At 44.0% G+C, this 20,933-nt stretch overlaps 1 protein-coding gene across 3 annotated transcripts in view; it reads left to right on the top strand.

Annotated features, from left to right (window-relative positions):
• SH3RF3 (SH3 domain containing ring finger 3) overlaps nucleotides 1–20,933 on the top strand; it is a 684,824-nt gene that overhangs the window by 603,638 nt on the left and 60,253 nt on the right. For all 3 annotated transcript variants that reach the window (XM_077296585.1, XM_077296584.1, XM_077296586.1), the window contains one exon: nucleotides 9,713–9,960. In XM_077296585.1, coding sequence (XP_077152700.1) covers nucleotides 9,713–9,960 — 248 coding nt within the window. The remainder of the gene's footprint in view (nucleotides 1–9,712; nucleotides 9,961–20,933) is intronic.

Here is a 20,933-nt window from a genome sequence, read left to right as displayed (position 1 = left end):
TTGAGCATTAAATGGGTCTCATTATACTGTTTGGAGCATTATATGCGGCTCATTATACTGCATGGAGCAATATATGGGGGTTATTATTCAGTATTGAGCAATACATGGGGCTCATTATACTGTATGGAGCAGATGTGGTACCCATAATACTATGTAGAGCATTATATGGGGCTTATTCTGTATGGAGCAATATATGGGGCATATTATTCTGCATGGAGCCTTATGTGGTGCCCACAATACTGTATGGATGACTATGTGGTGCCCATAATACTGTATAGAGCAATATATGGGGCTCATTATACTGTATGGCGCACTATGTGGTGCCCATAATACTGTATAGAGCAAAATATGGGGCTCATTATACTGTATGGAGCAATATATGGGGCATATTATTCTTTATGGAGCGCTATGTGGTTCCCAGAATACTGTATGGAGGACTATGTGGTGCCCATAATACTGTATGAAGCAATATATGGGGCTCATTATATTGTATGGAGCACTATGTGGTGCCCATAATACTGTATGGAGCAATATACACTCACCGGCCACTTTATTAGGTACACCTGTCCAACTTCTTGTTAACACTTAATTTCTAATCAGCCAATCACATGGCGGCAACTCAGTGCATTTAGGCATGTAGACATGGTCAAGACAATCTCCTGCAGTTCCTGCAGAGCATCAGTATGGGGAAGAAAGGTGATTTGAGTGCCTTTGAACGTGGCATGGTTGTTGGTGCCAGAAGGGCTGGTCTGAGTATTTCAGAAACTGCTGATCTACTGGGATTTTCACGCACAACCATCTCTAGGGTTTACAGAGAATGGTCCGAAAAAGAAAAAAAATCCAGTGAGCGGCAGTTCTGTGGGCGGAAATGCCTTGTTGATGCCAGAGGTCAGAGGAGAATGGGCAGACTGGTTCGAGCTGATAGAAAGGCAACAGTGACTCAAATCGCCACCCGTTACAACCAAGGTAGGCCTAAGAGCATCTCTGAACGCACAGTGCGTCGAACTTTGAGGCAGATGGGCTACAGCAGCAGAAGACCACACCGGGTACCACTCCTTTCAGCTAAGAACAGGAAACTGAGGCTACAATTTGTACAAGCTCATCGAAATTGGACAGTAGAAGATTGGAAAAACGTTGCTTGGTCTGATGAGTCTCGATTTCTGCTGCGACATTCGGATGGTAGGGTCAGAATTTGGCGTAAACAACATGAAAGCATGGATCCATCCTGCCTTGTATGGAGCATCTTTGGGATGTGCAGCCGACAAATCTGCGGCAACTGTGTGATGCCATCATGTCAATATGGACCAAAATCTCTGAGGAATGCTTCCAGCACCTTGTTGAATCTATGCCACGAAGAATTGAGGCAGTTCTGAAGGCAAAAGGGGGTCCAACCCGTTACTAGCATGGTATACCTAATAAAGTGGCCGGTGAGTGTATGGCACTCATTCTGTATGGAGCAATATATGGGGCTCATTATTCTGTATGGAGTGCTATGTGGTGCCCATAATACTGTATGGAGCACTATATGTGCTCAATATACTGTATGGATGACTATGTTGTGCCCATAATACTGTATGGAGTGCTATGTGGTGCCCAGGATGCTGTCTGATACTGGTGCCCAGACTATACTGTCTGATTTATGACTTATTGTAGAATGTACAATAGTTATCACTCATGTAATGTAAGAAGTGAAATCTTTGTCATTGTACTATCCCTATATTTCTCTGCTGTATCTGTGCATTATGAATTGTGGTACGTGTTAAAGGAGCCAACTGAGACTTTCACCTGGGGCCCACGAAAACCTGGAGCCGGCCCTGTATGCACTGCACAGTACTGTCCTGTTGTCGAAGAGGGGACATTGGACTTTGGGATGGTCAATATTGGTTTAGTATTTTCAATATTAATATGTCCAAATAAAAATAAAATATTGGAAAAGCTGTTTAAATGGATTGTCCCAAGTAATCCCCTCTCCTCTGGACAGGGGATAACTTTCCAATTGCTGGAGATCCGACTGCTGGGACCTCCATGATCCTGAAAATCGGAGCTCTGTAGAGCACCATATAAATGTAGCTGTGGTCAATCATATGCACTGTGTCAGCATTCACATGAGGCTCTTCAAATATCCTATTTTAGGAGAGTGAGGGGCACAACAAAGAAAAGCAAAATTCACTGATCGGGGTGAGGAGTGTTATAGTATGTGGGCTGGTGGGGATTGTGTGGCAGGGCTGCTTTTTTGTCCCAGTCCGGCCCTGCCTAAGGGGTTAAGGGAATTGAAGTTGCGATCGTCTGTTTGCTTGTGCTATACATACTGGTGCAGGAGAAGGAGATCTGGGAGCTTCAACGGGATCCACATGCAGCACCAAATGGGTAGAGCCAAATCAGAAGGCAGGTGGGTGCTCGCAAGGCTAGTGAGCGCAGACAGGAAAAATAGAGAGGACAGTGGCACTACTATTAGGCTTTTCATGTTTTTAATATTGCTTGCTATGCCTGAATAAAGTTTTTTTCATCAGTGGTATGCTGCTATCCTCTCTTTTTTACCTATACATACGGGTGCTTCTCACAAAATTAGAATATCATCAAAAAGTTAAATTATTTCAGTTCTTCAATACAAAAAGTGAAACTCATATATTTATATAGAGTCATTACAAACCGTGATCTATTTCAAGCCTTTAATTCTATTAATGTTGATGATTATAGTTTACAGCCAATGAAAACACAAAAGTCATTGTCTCAGTAAATTAGAATAATTAACAAAAAAGAAGCCGGCTGTTCAAAGAGTGTTGTATCCAAGCATATTAATGGAAAGTTTAGTGGAAGGAAAAAGTGTGGTAGAAAAAGGTGCCCAAGCAACCAGGATAACTGCAGCCTTGAAAGGATTGTTAATAAAAGGCCATTCAAAAATTTGGGGGAGAATCACAAGGAGTGGACTGCTGCTGGAGTCATTGCTTCAAGAGCCACCACACACAGATGTATCCAGGACATGGGCTACAAGTGTCTCATTCCTTGTGTCAAGTCATTCATGACCAATAGACAACGCCAGAAGCGTCTTACCTGGGCCAAGGAGAAAAAGAACTGGACTGTCGCTCAGTGGTCCAAGGTGTTGTTTTCAGATGAAAGTAAATTTTGCATTTCATTTGGAAATCAAGATCCCAGAGTCGGGAGGAAGAGTAGAAAGGTCCATAATCCAAGCTGCTGGAGGTCTAGTGTGAAGTTTCCACAATCATTGATGGTTTGGGGAGCCATGCCATCTGCTGGTGTAGGTCCACTCTGTTTTATCAAGACCAAAGTCAGTGCAGCCATCTAACAGGAAATTTTAGAGCACTTCATGCTTCCCTCTGACGACAGGCATTTTGGAGATGGACATTTAATTCTCCAGCAGGACTTGGCACTTGTCCACACTGCCAAAAGTACCAATGCCTGGTTTAAAAACAACAGTATCACTGTGCTTGATTGGCCAGCAAATTCGCTTCACCTTGACCCCATAGAGAATCTATAGGGAATAGTGATGAGCGAGTGTACTCATTGCTCGGGTTTTCGTGAGCACGCTGGGGTGATCTCCAAGTATTTGTAACTGCTCGGAGATTTAGTTTTCATTGCCTCAGCTGCATGATTTACAGTTGATAGACAGCTTGAATACATGTGGAGATTCCCTAGCAACCAGGCAATCCCCACATGTACTCAGGCTGGCCAGCAGCTGTAAATCATGCAGCTGGGTCAACAAAAACTAAATCTCCGAGCAGTTACAAATACTTGGAGATCACCCGAGCGTGCTCAGGAAAACCCGAGCAACGGGTACACTTGCTCATCACTAATAGAGAATTGTCAAGAGGAAGATGAGAGACACCAGACCCAACAATGCAGACAAGCTGAAGGCTGCTATCAAAGCAACATGGGCTTCCATAACACCTCAGCAGTGCCACAGGCTGATTGCCTCCATGCCACGCCACATTGATGCAGTAATTGATGCAAAAGGAGCCCCGACCAGGTATTGAGTGCATTTACTGAACATACATTTCAGTAGACCAACATTTCAGAATTTAAAATATTTTTCATGCTGGTGTTATAAAGTATTCTGATTTACTGAGATAATGACTTATGGGGTTTTCATTGGCTGTAAGCTATAATCATCAACATTAGCAGAAATAAACACTTGAAATAGATCATTCTGTTTGTAATGACTCTACATAATATATGAGTTTCACTTTTTGTATTGAACTGAAATAAATAAATTTTTTGCTGATATTCTAATTTTGTGAGAAGCACCTGTAGCAGTTCATCAGCACTGATATGTAAAGTGAAAAGTACAATCTCCTATGAATGCCAGCTAAAGACGTACATGTACGTCATATGTCGTGAAGGGGTTAAAGTGAGAATAATTGCCAAACTACTCAATATGTGCAAAAATACATTTGACATTTAAAAAAAAATAAATCTGAGACCAGTCTGAGGCCACCCTTATTTTCAATAATAGCCAATCAACTTTTTGGGCAGCATCAACCACATCCGCCCAGACACTGCCCTACACCATGTTGAGCTTATTCTGCATGCTTGAAGTTTGAAATACACTATACATTTAGAGGTGTTGTCCTTGGGACAAAAGTCTGCAGCCACTCTGCAGATTACCGAATTGTGACAGAGTGCGATGCAAATGCTGTCATGATTTCTCAGTATTCCCAATGCGCGCAGTTGGTCACATAACTGTATGTATGTGATTTGCATACTTGCGGTTACGTACTGATTAGTCTCATCTGACTTCTTTTAATTCCCTTCTATTGAGAGCAGACGAACGACTATAGTAAGCACTTGCCTGCAAATATGCACATTTCATACTTGTGGTTACATGACATCCACTGGAACTGACAAGCAAAGCTGAGTGTACATTACACACCGTTAGTATTTGGCAAGCTGCACGGCTAGTAGAGATAAAAACTATTTTCTGTAATGATGCAATGATTATATTGTCCATCTGTACAAATCACTGAGAAAGTACTATGCCTTGACAGATATTGCCCCAATTCATAAAGGCCCGGCTTTTTTCACACTGGTCTTTATGAGGGGACGCGCTGAAGTCAAATACTCCTGATTCATTAAGAGGTCTACATCTCTTAAAGGGATTTACCCACAAACAAAATTAATTTTAATCAACATTTTAATAAAAAGATCTTTGAATAATAATAAATTCCACAATTCAATGTGTTTGAAAAATGTTCCTGTGTTGAGATAATCTCATAAATGTGCCCCTGCTGTGTCCTGTGTAATGGCTGTGTCTGACCGTACAGGAACATGGTCTGATCATACCACATCTCCTGGGCAGGGGAGGAGGCAAAAGGCTGTACAGTCATTACAGCAGGGGATCGTGGCTGATATTTCTTTGAGGTAAAATATTGTTTAAAAACAAGCATTGAAATGTGTTACTCACAAAAAGAATCAGCTGTACTCTCATGCTGTAATACTCTTTTGCTTCCTCCCCTGCCCAGGAGCTGTGGTATGATCAGACCATGTTCCTGCACAGTCAGACACAGCCATTACACAGTACACAGCAGAGGCACATTTACAAGATTATCTCAGCACAGGAACATTTTATTTAAACACATCCAATTGTTGAAATTATTATTATACCAAGATCTATTAATTAAAATGTACTTTGTTTATGGGAAAATCCCTTTAACGAATCTGATGTGTCTGAAGAGTGCCGTACACCTCTGTATGTACCTTGCCACAATTCGCACTCAAGATTTACGGCATAAGGAACACTGATGCTTATCATGAATTTGACGAGGAGGAGTTGCTGAGACCCCATCGATCCACAACTGTTTTATCAAAGTTAGGCAAAAATGTCGTAACTGTAAAAAGGTGCCACAGCCTTGCGTTGCACCAAACGTTCTTGACTTTTCAAATTTTTTTATGCTAGAATTCTAGCATAAAAGTTTTGATTAATCAGTATGCCTTTGCAGGGTAGGTGATAACATTAGTTACTGCTTAGTCCAATGTGTACATATGCACATTGTACAGTACAGCCCAAGTTTCTAATGACTTGTGTAGGTCTTAGGCCTCTTTCACACTTCAGTCTTTTGGCGTCAGTCTGAAACTGCCATTTTCCTCAAATAGCTGATCCTCCATTTTTGGGGGGGCGGATCCGCTATTTTCCCATAGACATGCATTAGCGACGGATTGTGGCGGATGGTTGTCCGTTCCATCCGCCATGCGACGGATCCATCGAAATTTGGCGGACGTTGTCTAGACATTGATGGACATTATAACGTTTTTTGTCTGCGCCGAAATGGCGGTTCGCGACGGATCCGTCGCCTCCGCCATTCCATAGAATGGCCACCTATGGGCGACGGATCCGTCGCGACCGTCATTTTGGCGGATCCATCGCCCCAATCCGCTTTTTCAATTGCGCATGCTCCAAAAAGTAGATACTTTTCCCAGACAACCCCCAAGTAACTGATCCGTCAAAAAAACGGATCCGTTAGAACCATTTTCTCAACAATTGTGACGGATCCGTCGATCCGTCACTATGTCGGAGCAGACTGACGCCAAACAACTGAAGTGTGAAAGAAGCCTAAGGGTACTGTCACACAGTCACACTTTGATCGCTACGACCGTACGATCCGTGACGTTCCAGCGATATCCATATGATATCGCTGTGTCTGACACGCAGCAGCGATCAGGGATCCTGCTGAGAATCGTACGTCGTAGCAGATCGTATGGAACTTTCTTTCGTCGCTGGATCTCCCGCTGACATCGCTGGATCGTTGTGTGTGACAGCGATCCAGCGATGTGTTCGCTTGTAACCAGGGTAAACATCGGGTAACTAAGCGCAGGGCCACGCTTAGTAACCCGATGTTTACCGTGGTTACCAGCGTAAAAGTAAAAAAAAACAAACAGTACATACTTACATTCCGGTGTCTGTCCTCCGGCGTCTCAGCTTCTCTGCACTGTGAGCGCCTGCCGGCCGGAAAGCGAGCACAGCGGTGACGTCTGACGTCACCGCTGTGCTTTCCGGCTCTGCTGCTTACACAGTGGAGAGAAGCAGAACGCCGGGGGACAGACACCGGAATGTGAGTATGTACGGTTTGTTTTTTTTACGTTTACGCTGGTAACCAGGGTAAACATCGGGTTACTAAGCGCGGCTCTGCGCTTAGTAACCCGATGTTTACCCTGGTTACCCGGGGACTTCGGCATCGCTCCAGCGCCGTGATTGCAACGTGTGACCGCAGTCTACGACGCTGGAGCGATAATCATACGACGCTGCGACGTCACGGATCGTGCCGTCGTAGCGTCCAAAGTGTGACTGTGTGACAGTACCCTTAGAGGTCAGATTGTCAGCCATCTGCAAGTTATCACCTATCCTGTGGATGAGTGATAATGTATTAGAACTGGAATTATCCTTTTTGTTGTTGTTGTTTTTTGTTTTTTTTCTATAGAAGCTTTCAACTTCATATACTTTACTTACAACCATATCAAATTAGCCTTGAGTGCAGGTTTTGTTTAATTGGTTTAATACAGCATACACTTTCATGCTGTGCAGTTAGATTACCACTGTGAGCAGGCAGCAGCATTAGCATATAAACTGCAGCAAACATTAGGCATACCTGCTTCCTCTTCTACCTTGCAGAGCGCGCAATATGTCTGCTGGATGGCTATGGATGTGTAATTAGAATATAGGTCAGGTTCTTGTTCATTTAAAAATATTGTAGAGTAAAGACAAAAGTACATCGAAGATATGTTGTGTTTGTATCATCGTAAAGGCAGGTTGATTTTTTTTTAGCAAGACTTTAAGCGTTACAAATTTCTTAGACCAGGAAGTTACCGTATCTCACAGCCATGTAAGTAAAACCCACGCCCAGAATTGGACATGGAGCAAAACCTATAAGTATTCATATTGTTAGTGTAGTGAAAAATTCCCAAAATTCCAAATTATGTCTCCCTTGTTGGATAATGCAAGTAAGAGATAATTCTAACACCATGGGGTCTATTCATTAAGACTGAACATAGCACACGCCTGTCTTAATAAAGAGCTCACTGGAGTACAACATGCCAACTACATTAATCCACTTAAAGGATTTGGTGCATCTTATCAGTGGCGTGCACCTTTGTGTATCTCCCCAGAATTGTTACTTAAGTTCTTGACTGGAGTATCATTTCTAGTGTGCAAAACGCAAGAAGTTTTAATGAATTGGGTGGGTGGGCGTTGGCCACACCCTATCACACCCAGGCTCCTTTTAAGCTTGGCGGAGGGTATCTGCATACTCGTACTGACCTGGAAAATCATATTGCCAGGTCAGTGTTGCCATATAGTGAACATAGTAAATTAAAAAGAACCCAAAAACAACTGCGATTGCTGTTTCAACCCACTTGGAATTTGTTTCCTATTTGCCAGTACAAGATGCAGTAGAAATAATGGTTTTATTCAAAAGCACAACTCATCCCGCCAAAAAAGAAGCCCTCATATTGATATATTGATGGAAAAATAAAAAATTATGGTTCTTGGAAGAAGGGTAGAAAAAAACAAAAACGGAAAATGGCTATGGCATGAAGGGGAAAACGGGTTTTACCAGGAACAAAGTACATTTTAACCATTAGATCTTGAAATAAAAGTTCCACAATTGGATGTGTTAAAAAATTGTTGCTGTGCATAGATAAACTTATAAATGTACCATGTAATGGATATGTCTGATCATGTAGGGCTGGTTTCATTGATGGTCTGCACATGCCTCAGCTCCGAAACCTAGGGAAGGGCGCAAAAGAGTATACAGACATGACAGCAGATGATCTCAGATGATTCTGTAAAGAAAAACAAGTTTTTTAAACAGAGATATGCTTTACCTCACAGAAAACATCTGCCATTCCCTGCTGTTCTGTCTGTATACTCTCATTTCCTTCCTCCCCTGCCCAGGAGCTGTGGTATGATCAGACCATGTTCCTGTACGGTCAGGCACAGCCATTACACATTTATAAGATTATCTCAGCACAGGAACATTTTATTTAATCACATCCAATTGCAGAACTTATTTAGCTGTTAATTAAAATGTACTTTGTTCATGGGACAACCATTTTAATGTTTTTTTCCAAGATTTAATATAGATGGCTTAGAACAGGCCATAAACATAGGATCAGTTGCAGTCTAACTCCTGGCACCTCCACAGCTGATTACAAGGGGTGCAGCGGCAAGCACTACATTCACTTGACTGTTTATCTGGCAGTGGCTTCATACATTTTTCAGTGGCTGTATCTAGTATTGCAAGTCACTGCCATAAGCCTGATCCTACCAATTTGGTATTGACGACTTATCATAAAGTAGGCCGTAAATATTAAAGTCCCATAAAATTTCTCTTTCTTCACTCCTCAATGTTATCTTTATGTGCTCATCTATCCCACTAATTTATCTGTCCACCTGTATGTCAAAAATTTGTAATAAGACAGAGCATATGCAACTTATCTGTGTATATTAGTAGAATTGTGTTAACACCAATAGTATGATTGCATAATGCCACAATAAAACAATTTACCATTTTACTGTTCACTAAAATGTATTTAAAAATAAAAAGAACAATAAAAGCTACCAAAATAACCAAAAAAGTTAAAGTCTTTCTGTAAAAAAAAAAAAATCTGGCGTGAATGTCATGTTATAGAAATACTTTATTGCGTGAAGCATAGGGCTACAGAATTTTATGTCATGTTGCTTGTTTTTGTTTTATTGCTTTAGGATGCCTGCTGGACTTGCCCAGTCACGAAACTGCACCATGGGAGTTCCTCTAACAAGCAGAAGTTCTCCACTAGCTACACACGCGTCTCCTGGTGGGATGACAAATTGTACCAATGTTGTCAGACCTGTTCTCCCTATTACTGTACCTCAGATACATGCTCACCAATCTCCAACATCCTCGCCGAACAATTCATCCAAGATCTCCAACCAGCAAGCTATTAACCACACGCGCACCTGTGTGCCGATGGGTAAGTAGTAAGAAAAAAATGAAATGCTTGTGATGTTTGATTGCACAAATATATAAAGTTTGCAAAACATATTGAATGTTATTATAAAATGCAGAATTGGTAAGAAGAGCAGATCTTTAGTTCATGTAAATCTGATCAATTTGTTTTGCCTGTACCCCAAAGCTTAACAACAATTAAAAGGTAGCCCCTCAGCCCTTTTTTCTTGTGAGTCTTGAAGATCACATTGGCGCATCTACATTTTAACTGTATGCACACAGATGTAGCCTTTCGTTATTACCGGAATCCTATAACAGGACCTTATATTGCGGTATGTCTTTGGCGTCTAATTATACACTATGTTCCAAATTATTATGCAAATTACATTTTTCTCTGATTTTCCTAAATGGTTGGTGCAAATGACAGTCAGTCTAATAAAAGTAATCACCCGTTAGAGTATACATCAAATTTTATTGAAGAAACCTCCCAATGATAACAGTATAATCTCAAAAATGAATAAAAACTCAAAATGCACTGTTCCAAATTATTCGGCACAGTAGAATTTCTAAACATTTGATATGTTTTAAACAACTGAAAATGCTCATTTGTGGAGTTTGCAGCAGTAGGAGGTCACATTCACTGAACAAAAAGCTATTTAACTTCAAAACATCCTAACAGGCCAAGTTACATGTTACCATAGGAACCCTTCTTTGATACCACCTTCACAATTCCTGCATCCATTGAGTTTCTGCTTGTATTTCTTTGCATGAGGTCAGAATCGCCTCCCAGAGCTGCTGTTTTGAGGTGAACTGCCTCCCACCCTCATAGATCTTTTGCTTGATGATACTCCAAAGGTTCTCTATAGGGTTCAGGTCAGGGGAAGATGGTGGCCACACCATGAGTTTATCTCCTTTTATGCCCATAGCAGCCAATGACTCAGAGGTTTTCTTTGCAGCATGAGATGGTGCTTTGTCATGCATGAAGATGATTTTGCTCCTGAAGGCACATTTCTGCTTTTTATACCATGGAGGAAAGTTGTCAGTCAGAAACTCTATATACTTTGCAGAGGTCATTTTCACACCTTTAGGAACCTTAAAGGGCCCTCCCAGCTGTTTCTCCATGATTCCGGCCCAAAACATGACTCCTCCACCTCCTTGCTGTTGTTGCAGCCTTGTTGGGACATGGTGGCCATACACCAACCATCCACTACTCCATCCATTTGGACCATCCAGGGTTGCTCAACACTTATCAGTAAACAAGAATGTTTGGAAATTAGTCTTCATGTATGTGTGGGCCCAATGCAACCATTTCTGCTTGTGAACACTGTTTAAGGGTGGCCGAATAGTAGGTTTATGGACCACAGCAAGCCTTTGAAGGAGCCTACACCTTGAGGTTCGAGGGACTCCAGAGGCACCAGCAGCTTCAAATATCTGTTTGCTGCTTTGTAATGGCTTTTTAGCAGCTGCTCTCTTAATCTGATGAACTTGCCTGGCAGAAATCTTCCTCATTATGCCTTTATCAGCACAAACACATCTGTGCTCAGATACAGCCACAAGTCTCTTAACAGTACGATGATCACGCCTAAGTTTTCAGGAAATTTCTAATGTTTTCATCCCTTCACCAAGGCATTGTGCTATTTGATGCTTTTCAGCAGCAGAGACATCCTTTTTCTTTCCCATGTTACTTGAAAACTGTGACCTGCTTAATAATGTGGAACATCATTTTTAAGTAGTTTTCCTTTAATTAGAATCACCTGGAAAATTAATTATCCCATGTGTTTAAGATTGATTTCAGTGATCCATTGAGCCCTGAGACACAATACCATCCACGAGTTTATTTGAAAAACAAAACAATTAAATCTTTATCACACTTAAATTCAATTTGCATAATAATTTGGAACACAGTGTAGACTGATCCTGAGTTCATTCAACTGAGAATAATGTTCTTTAATTGTCATATGCTATAATTTACTCTATGTAGGCGATAAATAGAGAAATCCAAACAGATTGCACAACTCAACTCCAGCTCTAAATGGACAAATCTGAAGTGGTTTCACCTAAGCATCAGTGATGAGTAAGGTGGAATCGGAATCATACTTTGGAGATCTGAAATAATAAAATAGAGTCATGTAGCATAAGAGGACAAGAAATAGTTGGATCAAAAAACAAATTATCAGCATCAGTCATACATAGCAAACATGTCACCAATGGACAAGTCATAAGAATGCTCAGACACAATACAAGAAAGGTATTGTTAAGGCAACGTGTCATTACCACTATTGTCATCAAATCTTCATTTCTGGATTTCTGAACATTCTTCATTTGTTGCCATCCTCTTTATAAAGAGCAATTAGTTGCTTTCCTTTCCCTGTTTCTAAAGTAACTGTCAGGGCTGGGACAAGGTATTTTGATGCCCTATGCAAATAAGGCCAATTTCTCCTATCCAGCAAAAGGAATGGGTTGTAGAGTTAGGAATCAGGTCCCCTAAGGCTATTTTCACACTTCCATCTTTTCTGATTTGTCACAATCCGTCGATTTTTGAGAATGTAGGATCCTGCAAAAAAATTTGCAGGATCCTGCATTTTCCCATAGACTTGTATTAGTGACGGATTGTGACGGATTTCCATCCGTTTCATCCGTCGTGCACTGGATCCGTCGTAAAATAGCGGTCCGTCGTGCAGAGAAAACGTTCATTGTAACATTTTTTGTGCACGTCGGAAAATCGGTCAGCGACGCATCCTGCGCTGCCCATCGTGGGCTACAATGGAAGCCTATGGACACAGGATCCGTCGCTGACCGTCACACACAGGAATCCAGCGACGGATCCAGTTTTTTCCCTTCTCAGCATGCCCGGAAGGATTTTCGAGTCCGGGAAACAGAGAGAGTCTCTCTTTCTCTCGTTCCCGGACATTTCAATTCCAGAAATTTAACCAATTCCAAAAGACACATCCGTCATTTCACAGGATCCGTTGCACACGTTTTTCAATATTTTCAAGAGATCCGTCGATACGTCAATTCACTGCACGTCGACGGAAAACAAAAAACGGAAGTGTGAAAGTAGCCTAACGCACCCCTCTTCCCCAGGTGAGTCAATTAACACGCTTTGACGACTAATTACACTAGGTTTGTTATCTTTTTCACCCAATAATGCCAGTCAAATTAAAAGAGGAATGTCCTTTAGACGTGTGGCTCAACAGCGCTTGCAATTTTGGGCTGGCAATTTCACAGTTACATATAGGAATTACTCACTGTTTACAGACTGTTTCCAGTCACTTTGCACAATACCAGGGATACATAGCAATATTCATCCCTGACATCCTATATTTTGTATGGCAAGCCCAAATATAGTTATGAAAACAAATATAGCTGAGCTATAATGAGGTCTGTTTTGGTTTCATTTAAGGTGTCCAGCATTTGAAGAATACTCTAATACATACCAAACAGACTCCATTAGTGATCAGTGTGATGCCATTTGCATACATCATGGGACAAATTCAGCTTGTGAAAAAACTTTGATATTGAGGCTCAAGCATACTTATGATTCTTACCTAAGCCTGTAATGTGTGATTTTGTCTTCTGAATTTGCTATCTAATTTTGAGAGCTGATAGCAACATTTTATTCCCAGCTTTGCTGAGGCTCTTAATATAATTAAATCACCTGAACCACCTTCAGTACATGATACAGCCCCAAAACCACTATCAGTACATGAGTACATCACAAGAATCGTCATTTAATGAGTACATAACCAGAACTACCACTAATACTTAAGCACAGCAACAGAAACACCATCAGTTCATGAACACATCCCCATTAGTACATGAATGCATCACTGGAACTACCATCAGTAAATGACTACATCACAAAAGCCATCATCAGTACATGATTACATCACCAGAACCACCATATACAAATACATACAGCCGGTGAAATAAGGATTGAACATGTCAACAATTAAATATATCTCTAAAGCTGCTATTTGACATGAAATTCTCACCAGATGTCAGTAACAACCCATCAAATCCACATAAGGAAAGAAGTTAAGCCATAGATGTCCATAAAATAAGTTATGTGTAATAATGAGAAATGACACAGAGAAAAAGTATTGAACACATGTAGAAAGAGAGGTGCAAAAAGCCATGGAGAGTCAGGATACCAGCTGAAATCTTTCAATAATTAGAATGCAATCCAGCCAGTGAAAAATAATATCAGCTTGTTCATCTGATGAATACATGTGGGGATTCCCTAACAAACAGGCTTTTCTCACAAGTATTTAGGCTGTCCAGCAGCCTCAAATCATGCAGCTGCGTCGACAGAAACTAAATCTCCGAGCATGCCAAAATACTCGGAGGACACCGGAGCAAAGAGTATACTCGCTCGTCACTAGTTGTTACCAACATCTCTTGAGAAATTCATGCTAATAGCACCTTTGGAAATATATTTACTTATGAAATTGGTGACATGTTCAATACTTACTTCACTTGCTGTAAGTACATCAATATCAGTACATGATAATGTTACCAAACCTACCATCAGTACATGAGAACATCACCAGAACTACCATCAGTACATGAATACAGCACCAGAGCAACCTTTATTATACAAATATATCACCTGAATGCTCATCAGGACATAAATACAGCACCATATTCACTCTATGACTGCAATGTCAGATCACCCTCATTTACATATATTGCATGAACTTACAACTCCCAGTATGTCCTTATCAATAGTAAAAATATGCTAGGACTTATCAGCCTTCGTTAGCCCGCTGACCATACAGGAGCCACAGTAATGATTACACAAAGTTAGTATTACAAATAAACATTTACAACCACAATTCAAAATAAGTTGGGATGAGTCTAAAACCTTCAGAAGTGCCTGATTTACTTATGTACCAAATTTTGTGCTGATTGCTGCAGTTGTTTGGCCGTGCATAACGATTAGACATCAGACAGCAGTCAAAAGAATACATTTTTATAAATAAAATGATGTGACTTTGCATGGGGTTCTTTTAGTTTATCTGTTTGCTGTTTGTGTGTGGTTAAATACTACAATTGCTATTGAAATTAAGCCAACATGTAAGACCTACAAAGGTGAAACCCAGTGTAAAAACTTCTGAAGTGCTCGATTTACCTATATGGCAAATTTGTTTAGTTGTTTGTCTGTAAATTAATGTTTGCTTCTGTGTTCTGTTTTTTAGAATATCTTTAAAACACTATTCTATTGTGTTTTTTTGGCAAATAATCAATAACAATAGAACTTAAAGAGCTAAAATCTGGTGTAAATCTTTCCAAAGTTCCTGTTATAGTTATTTGGCACATTTGGGGCGTATTGGTAGTCATTTGTCCATAGGTTAATGGAGCGCCCCCACACCGCTGCAGGGGCCTAGGGGTACCCGGAGCCGGGCCTCTGAGTCTCAGTCCTGGGGTTGTCACGGTGGCTAGACCCGGTCCGTGGCCCTGTCTGTCAGTGGGGGACGTCCAGTAGAATAAGTGATGTTGTAACGGTGGTGTAGTTGTGGGGTGCAGGTCGCGGTAAATAACGAGGACACCAGATTGCAGTCTCTTTACCTCTTTACTGAAGATGTGGGAGACCTCAGCCCAGAGCGCTGTTAACTGGGTTTTCAGAGACCGGCCGGTCCAACGACACATCAGGAGCTCTCTTTACAGGTGGGAATCAGTATCTACCTTCTAGCGCTGTGTGTTGTAGTTCTTCCCTGCTGAGCTCCCGGGATAGTCCTCACAACTGTTTCTTTCTGTCTCTACTGTTCTTTTTCCGTCCCCCAGGTGATATGGTAGGACGCACCCGTATGACGGGGTAGGCCTGGAGTTCTTCCGGGACTCGAGAGTCGCCCCTCTCCCGCAGCTGCCTCCGTTGTCTGCTTAGGTGTTAAGTGAGACAGCCAACCTGTAGTTAGCTGTCCTGCCGTGGTTTGCAATGTACTTAAAGTCTCTTACTTGCTCGGCGTTCCGGCCACCGACTGTTGCGCCTCAGAAGGATGTTGCCTCGGTCTAACAGCAAGACCCCTTCTGGTATTTCTCCTTTTCTGTATTCCCGTTGTTTACTGGTTAGTTCTGCTCTGAGGAGTCTGCCAGGATCCCATCCCTGACAGGTCCTCTCACTAGCTCTTCCCAGCTACTTCTCCTTGTCTTCCTGTCCAACCCCCAGTTTTACCAGAGTTGTGAGGAGTGGCCTACTAGATAGGACCACCCCCCCTGGTGGCCGGAGTGTGAAGTGTGGTGTGAGTGTACCTGATCAGAGAAACTCCTTAGTGCAATCAGACGTACCATAGCTCCCCGTAGTGGCGGAGCCACAGTACTGCAACAACCAGGACTCTGGGGTGCTGCACTCCCCCCCGGTTAAATCCAGTACTCCGGGACTGGGAAAACAAGAACAATAATACATGTTAACAGAAAACACACAAATTTTTGAAATAGCATAACAATTGAACATAACAATGCTTCCCTTTACAGGAGGTGAGGATTCTTGAACGTTGCAAAAGTTAGGTCATGCACAGTTTATGACTCTCAGTTCAGTGGTTGAAACAGCGGGGACCCCGGGTAAACAAAGGGGCCCCCTTTTTGAAAGTTTTTGAGCAATTCACCGTCCATTACTCTATTGTCCATTTAAAACCCTGTAACAAAAAGATATATATACAAACATTTTCAATTAAATAGCGGCCCTTATTAATACCTCCAAGGTTTGTAGCGGAGGGGAGTTTGATTTTGAGTGCTGCGTGTGGACCTTCGCAGCGCAGGGGTTGCTATTGGCCTAACAGGGCCCGCTATTCTTGCTACCGCTGGTGTAGTGCACTGTCTTCTAGCTACACTTCTAGTGAGTCTGGGTAGCACTGGCAGGTTAGGGCTCTCAGAGCTGCTGCTATCAACAGTGGGTACAGCAGATTCACCGATAGCAGAGGGAGGATTTGCCGGTTCAACGGTTGGCATGGCTTCATCAGGTAAGGCTTGTTGAGGTAGTGGGGCCGGATGATCTGGTACCTCCATCGTTTCTGGCGGGTCCGGCTGTGGAAACATTAGGACAGGTACCACGAGGGCTTGGTTTATCTGAGTCCAGGACTGGGGAAAGTCACCAAGGACAGTATGGAACACCTTCTCCTTTTCTACCGGCGGGGAGATTTCTGGGGCCGTGCCCCCCTCTTTCAACTTATCGGGGCAGACCTTAAGGTGATCCCTGGATACCGCTGCCGAGGTCTCCCCTCTGTCCTTGCTGATGAGACAGACCTTAGTGTTGTCGAAGTCGGATGGCAAGATGGTATACGGTTCCGCTTCCCATTGGTCATCGAGCTTGTGTAACCTCCTCTTTCGTTTAAGCACTTGCTCACCAGGTGACAGGGGAGTCGCAGGAGCATGTTGATTGTAGTCCCTTTCTTGTTTCTGCCTGGCCTGGGCGAGACTTCTCTCTACACACTCCTGTATTTCGCGGTACCTTCGCTGCCTTTCTGCATCCCAATCTGCATCCGGCGAGGTATCTTCGGGTACTAGGACCCCCATGTCCAGATCAACGGGTAACCGACTAGATCTTCCTCGCATCAGGTACGCTGGAGTACAGTTGGTGGAACTTACGGGGATGTGATTGTACATATCCACTAAGTCAGGCAACTTTGTCGGCCACAGGTTCCGTTCCTCCACCGGTAAGGTCTTCAATAAATCAATTACCACCTGGTTCATCTTCTCGCACATCCCGTTGGTTTGAGGGTGGTACGGTGTAGTTCTGATCTTCTTACACCCGTACAACTGGCAGAATTCTTGGAACACTTCCGCTTCGAATGCAGGCCCCTGATCGGTCAGTACTTTCTCTGGGTAGCCATGGGGCCTACAAAAGTGCTGCTGGAAGGCCCTGGCGGCGGTCCTAGCTGTTAGATCCTTGACAGGCACAACCACCAAAAACCTGGAGTAGTGGTCCACGATGGTAAGGGCGTAGATATAGCCCGACCGGCTAGGCGTCAGCTTCACATGGTCCAGCGCGACCAGTTCGAGCGGCCGTTTGGTGATGATAGGCCGCAGGGGAGCCCGTTGACTGTCACGGTCCTTCCTGCGCAGACTACATGGACCACACTCCCGACACCACTTCTCAATGGTTCTCTTCATGCCAATCCAATAGAACCTCCCTCGGAGCAGCTTCTCCAGCTTCTTCCATCCGAAGTGTCCGGCTCCATCATGGTAGGCTCCCAGAATCATGGGCGCATCTCGCCTTGGCACCACTATCTGCCACACCAATTCATGAGTACGTGGGTCGATGCTCCTCCTGCACAACTTGCCATCATGGATAAACAGTTTGCTTCTCCCCTTCCACAGCTGTTGGGTCTCTTGTGGATCATCTGGGCCAGGGTGCAAGCCAGCCTGCGTCAAGAGTTCCTTCACCTGACGGACCGCGGGGTCACTATCCTGGGTTTCTGCCCATCCGTGGTGGGGCAGGGGATTCAGCGTGGCATCCGGTTGGTTCTTGTGCCTGTTCTTCACATGGTGAGAGTTCTGAGTGGCTTTGGGGCGATGGAAGGCAGGCAGCTCCACTTCTTCAAGTGCCTCCGGGTCTTCTCCCACTTCTGGTAAATTGGGCATTCGGGACAGAGCATCGGCATTGGCATTCTGGTGCCCTGCCCGATATTTGATGGTGAAATCATAGTTGGACAGCCGGGCCATCCACCGCTGTTCCAAAGCCCCGAGTTTGGCAGTATCCAGATGCGTTAGCGGATTGTTGTCCGTGAAGACGGTGAATTTCGCAGAGGCCAGGTAGTGCTTAAACCTCTCTGTCACCGCCCAGACGAGGGCAAGGAATTCCAGTTTGAAGGAACTGTAGTTGTCAGGGTTCCTTTCCGTGGGACGGAGTTTCCTGCTGGCGTAAGCAATCACTCTTTCCTTGCCTTTCTGGACTTGAGACAGCACGGCTCCTAATCCCACATTACTGGCATCTGTGTACAGCACAAACGGTTGGTCGTATTCGGGGTAAGCCAGTACCTCTTCCCCCGTCAGCGCCGACTTCAAGCAGGTGAAGGATTCTTCCAGCTCCCCGTTCCAGTCAAAGGGGGTGTTCTTTCCCCTGGTCTTCTTTGGTTGGCCCACCAACAGGTTTTGCAAGGGTGCGGCCTTTTTGGTGAAGTCTTTAATGAACCTCCGGTAATAGCCTACCAGCCCGAGGAACTGCCGGACTTCGTGGAGGTCACTGGGCTTTGGCCAGTCCTTGATCACTGTGACCTTGTCAGGGTCTGGGGCCACTCCTTCAGCGCTCACCACATGGCCCAGGTACTGCACTTTAGGTTTCAGCAGATGACACTTGGACGGTTTCACTTTTAGGCCGAAGTTGGACAAGGCTTCAAACACCTCGGCCAGGTGCTTCAGATGGTCTTCGTAGGTTTTAGAGAAGACTATGACGTCATCCAGATATAGCAGCACGGTTTCAAAGTTCAGGTGTCCCAGGCAGCTCTCCATCATCCTCTGGAACGTTCCGGGAGCATTGCACAATCCGAAGGGCATGTAGTTGAACTCACAGAGGCCCATTGGCGTCGTGAAGGCCGTCTTCTCTTTGTCCGCCTCCGCCACAGGAACCTGCCAGTACCCACTGGTGAGATCTAAGGTAGAGAAATAGTTAGCAGATTTTAAGGCAGCCAGAGACTCCTCTATCCTGGGCAGTGGGTATGCGTCCTTATGTGTAATGCGATTCAACTGTCTGTAGTCAACACACATCCTCATTGTACCATCTTTCTTTTTAACAAGGACTAACGGAGCCGCCCAGGGGCTACAGCTGTCTCTCACCACCCCAGCCTCCTTCATTTATCGCAACATGTCCTTGGCACACTGGTAATGAGCTGGGGGTACAGGGCGATATCTCTCTTTTATGGGTCGGTGATCTCCTGTGGGGATGTGATGTTGGATCCCTTTCACCTGCCCAAAATCTGAGAGGTGTTTGCTGAATACCTGCTCGTACTCGTGTACCACTCTGTAAGCCCCCTGTATTTGATGAGATGGGGTAGAGTCAGTGCACACATGCAATTCCCGACACCAGTCTTTCAAGTGCTCGGCAGAACCTTTGTTCTCCGCCACGTTTGACGGGACCAAGGGTTCAGGTGTCTGTATTACACTATTATTGACAGTGAACAGTTTGGCGAGCGTGGTATACTTGGTTAGGTGGACCTCTTCCTCCCCACAATTGAGGACACGTACGGGCACTCTCCCCTGTCGGACGTCGACCACCCCCCGGGCTGTCAGAACAGTAGGCCTATTGTCTGAATATACAGGTTCCACCAAGGCCTGGTAGTCCTTACCCCTGAGGCCTATGGCTGCTCGACACCATATTAACATTTCACTTTTGGGGGGTATCGCGATGGGGTTTGAATCACTCACAGTGACACGACCAATCTCACCACCAGTCAGCTCTACCTGTTGTCTCTGCATCAGAGCTCTGATTTCCTTCTGCAGGGCACGTTGCTCACTGTGGCCAGCGGTTTCTGCCACCTGTTGCAACAAAACAATCACTTCTGCAAGACAATTTTCTATAACATTAGTACCAAGAGTCATCATGGGATTACATTCTCGACGATCAATATCTACAATCACAATCCCTTGGGCTTTCAATTCCACCCGCCCCACTTTGATGGTGACCTCCTTATACCCCACCTGTGGCAACGGCTGACCATTACTGGCGATTATGGTGAAATCATCGTCAGGGCCACGAGTAATATCAGCGTCCTCCCAATACCGTTTGTAGAGCACGTAAGGTATAGTCGTCACCTGAGAACCGGTGTCCAGCAAAGCATTCAAGGGGATTCCATCAATCACTACAGGGAGAACTGGTCGTCCTCCAATATACTTGGTTCTCCAATGCCGCGGGCCTGACCGTCCTACTCCTGGGGGTTGGCCCTTTGCCCCAGGGGTTGCTCGTTTAAAGGACAGTACCTTGCAAGATGGCCCACCTGGTGACAGCGGCGGCAGATGGGTCGTCCATCCGGGTGGAAGCGATCGTCGGGCCGGCTCCTAGTCGGC

The sequence above is a fragment of the Ranitomeya variabilis genome, chromosome 3 (genome assembly GCF_051348905.1).
Source record: "Ranitomeya variabilis isolate aRanVar5 chromosome 3, aRanVar5.hap1, whole genome shotgun sequence".
Classification (NCBI taxonomy): domain Eukaryota; kingdom Metazoa; phylum Chordata; class Amphibia; order Anura; family Dendrobatidae; genus Ranitomeya; species Ranitomeya variabilis.
Note: the sequence above shows the minus strand (reverse complement) of the source record. Positions and strands in the feature narration are given on the sequence as shown.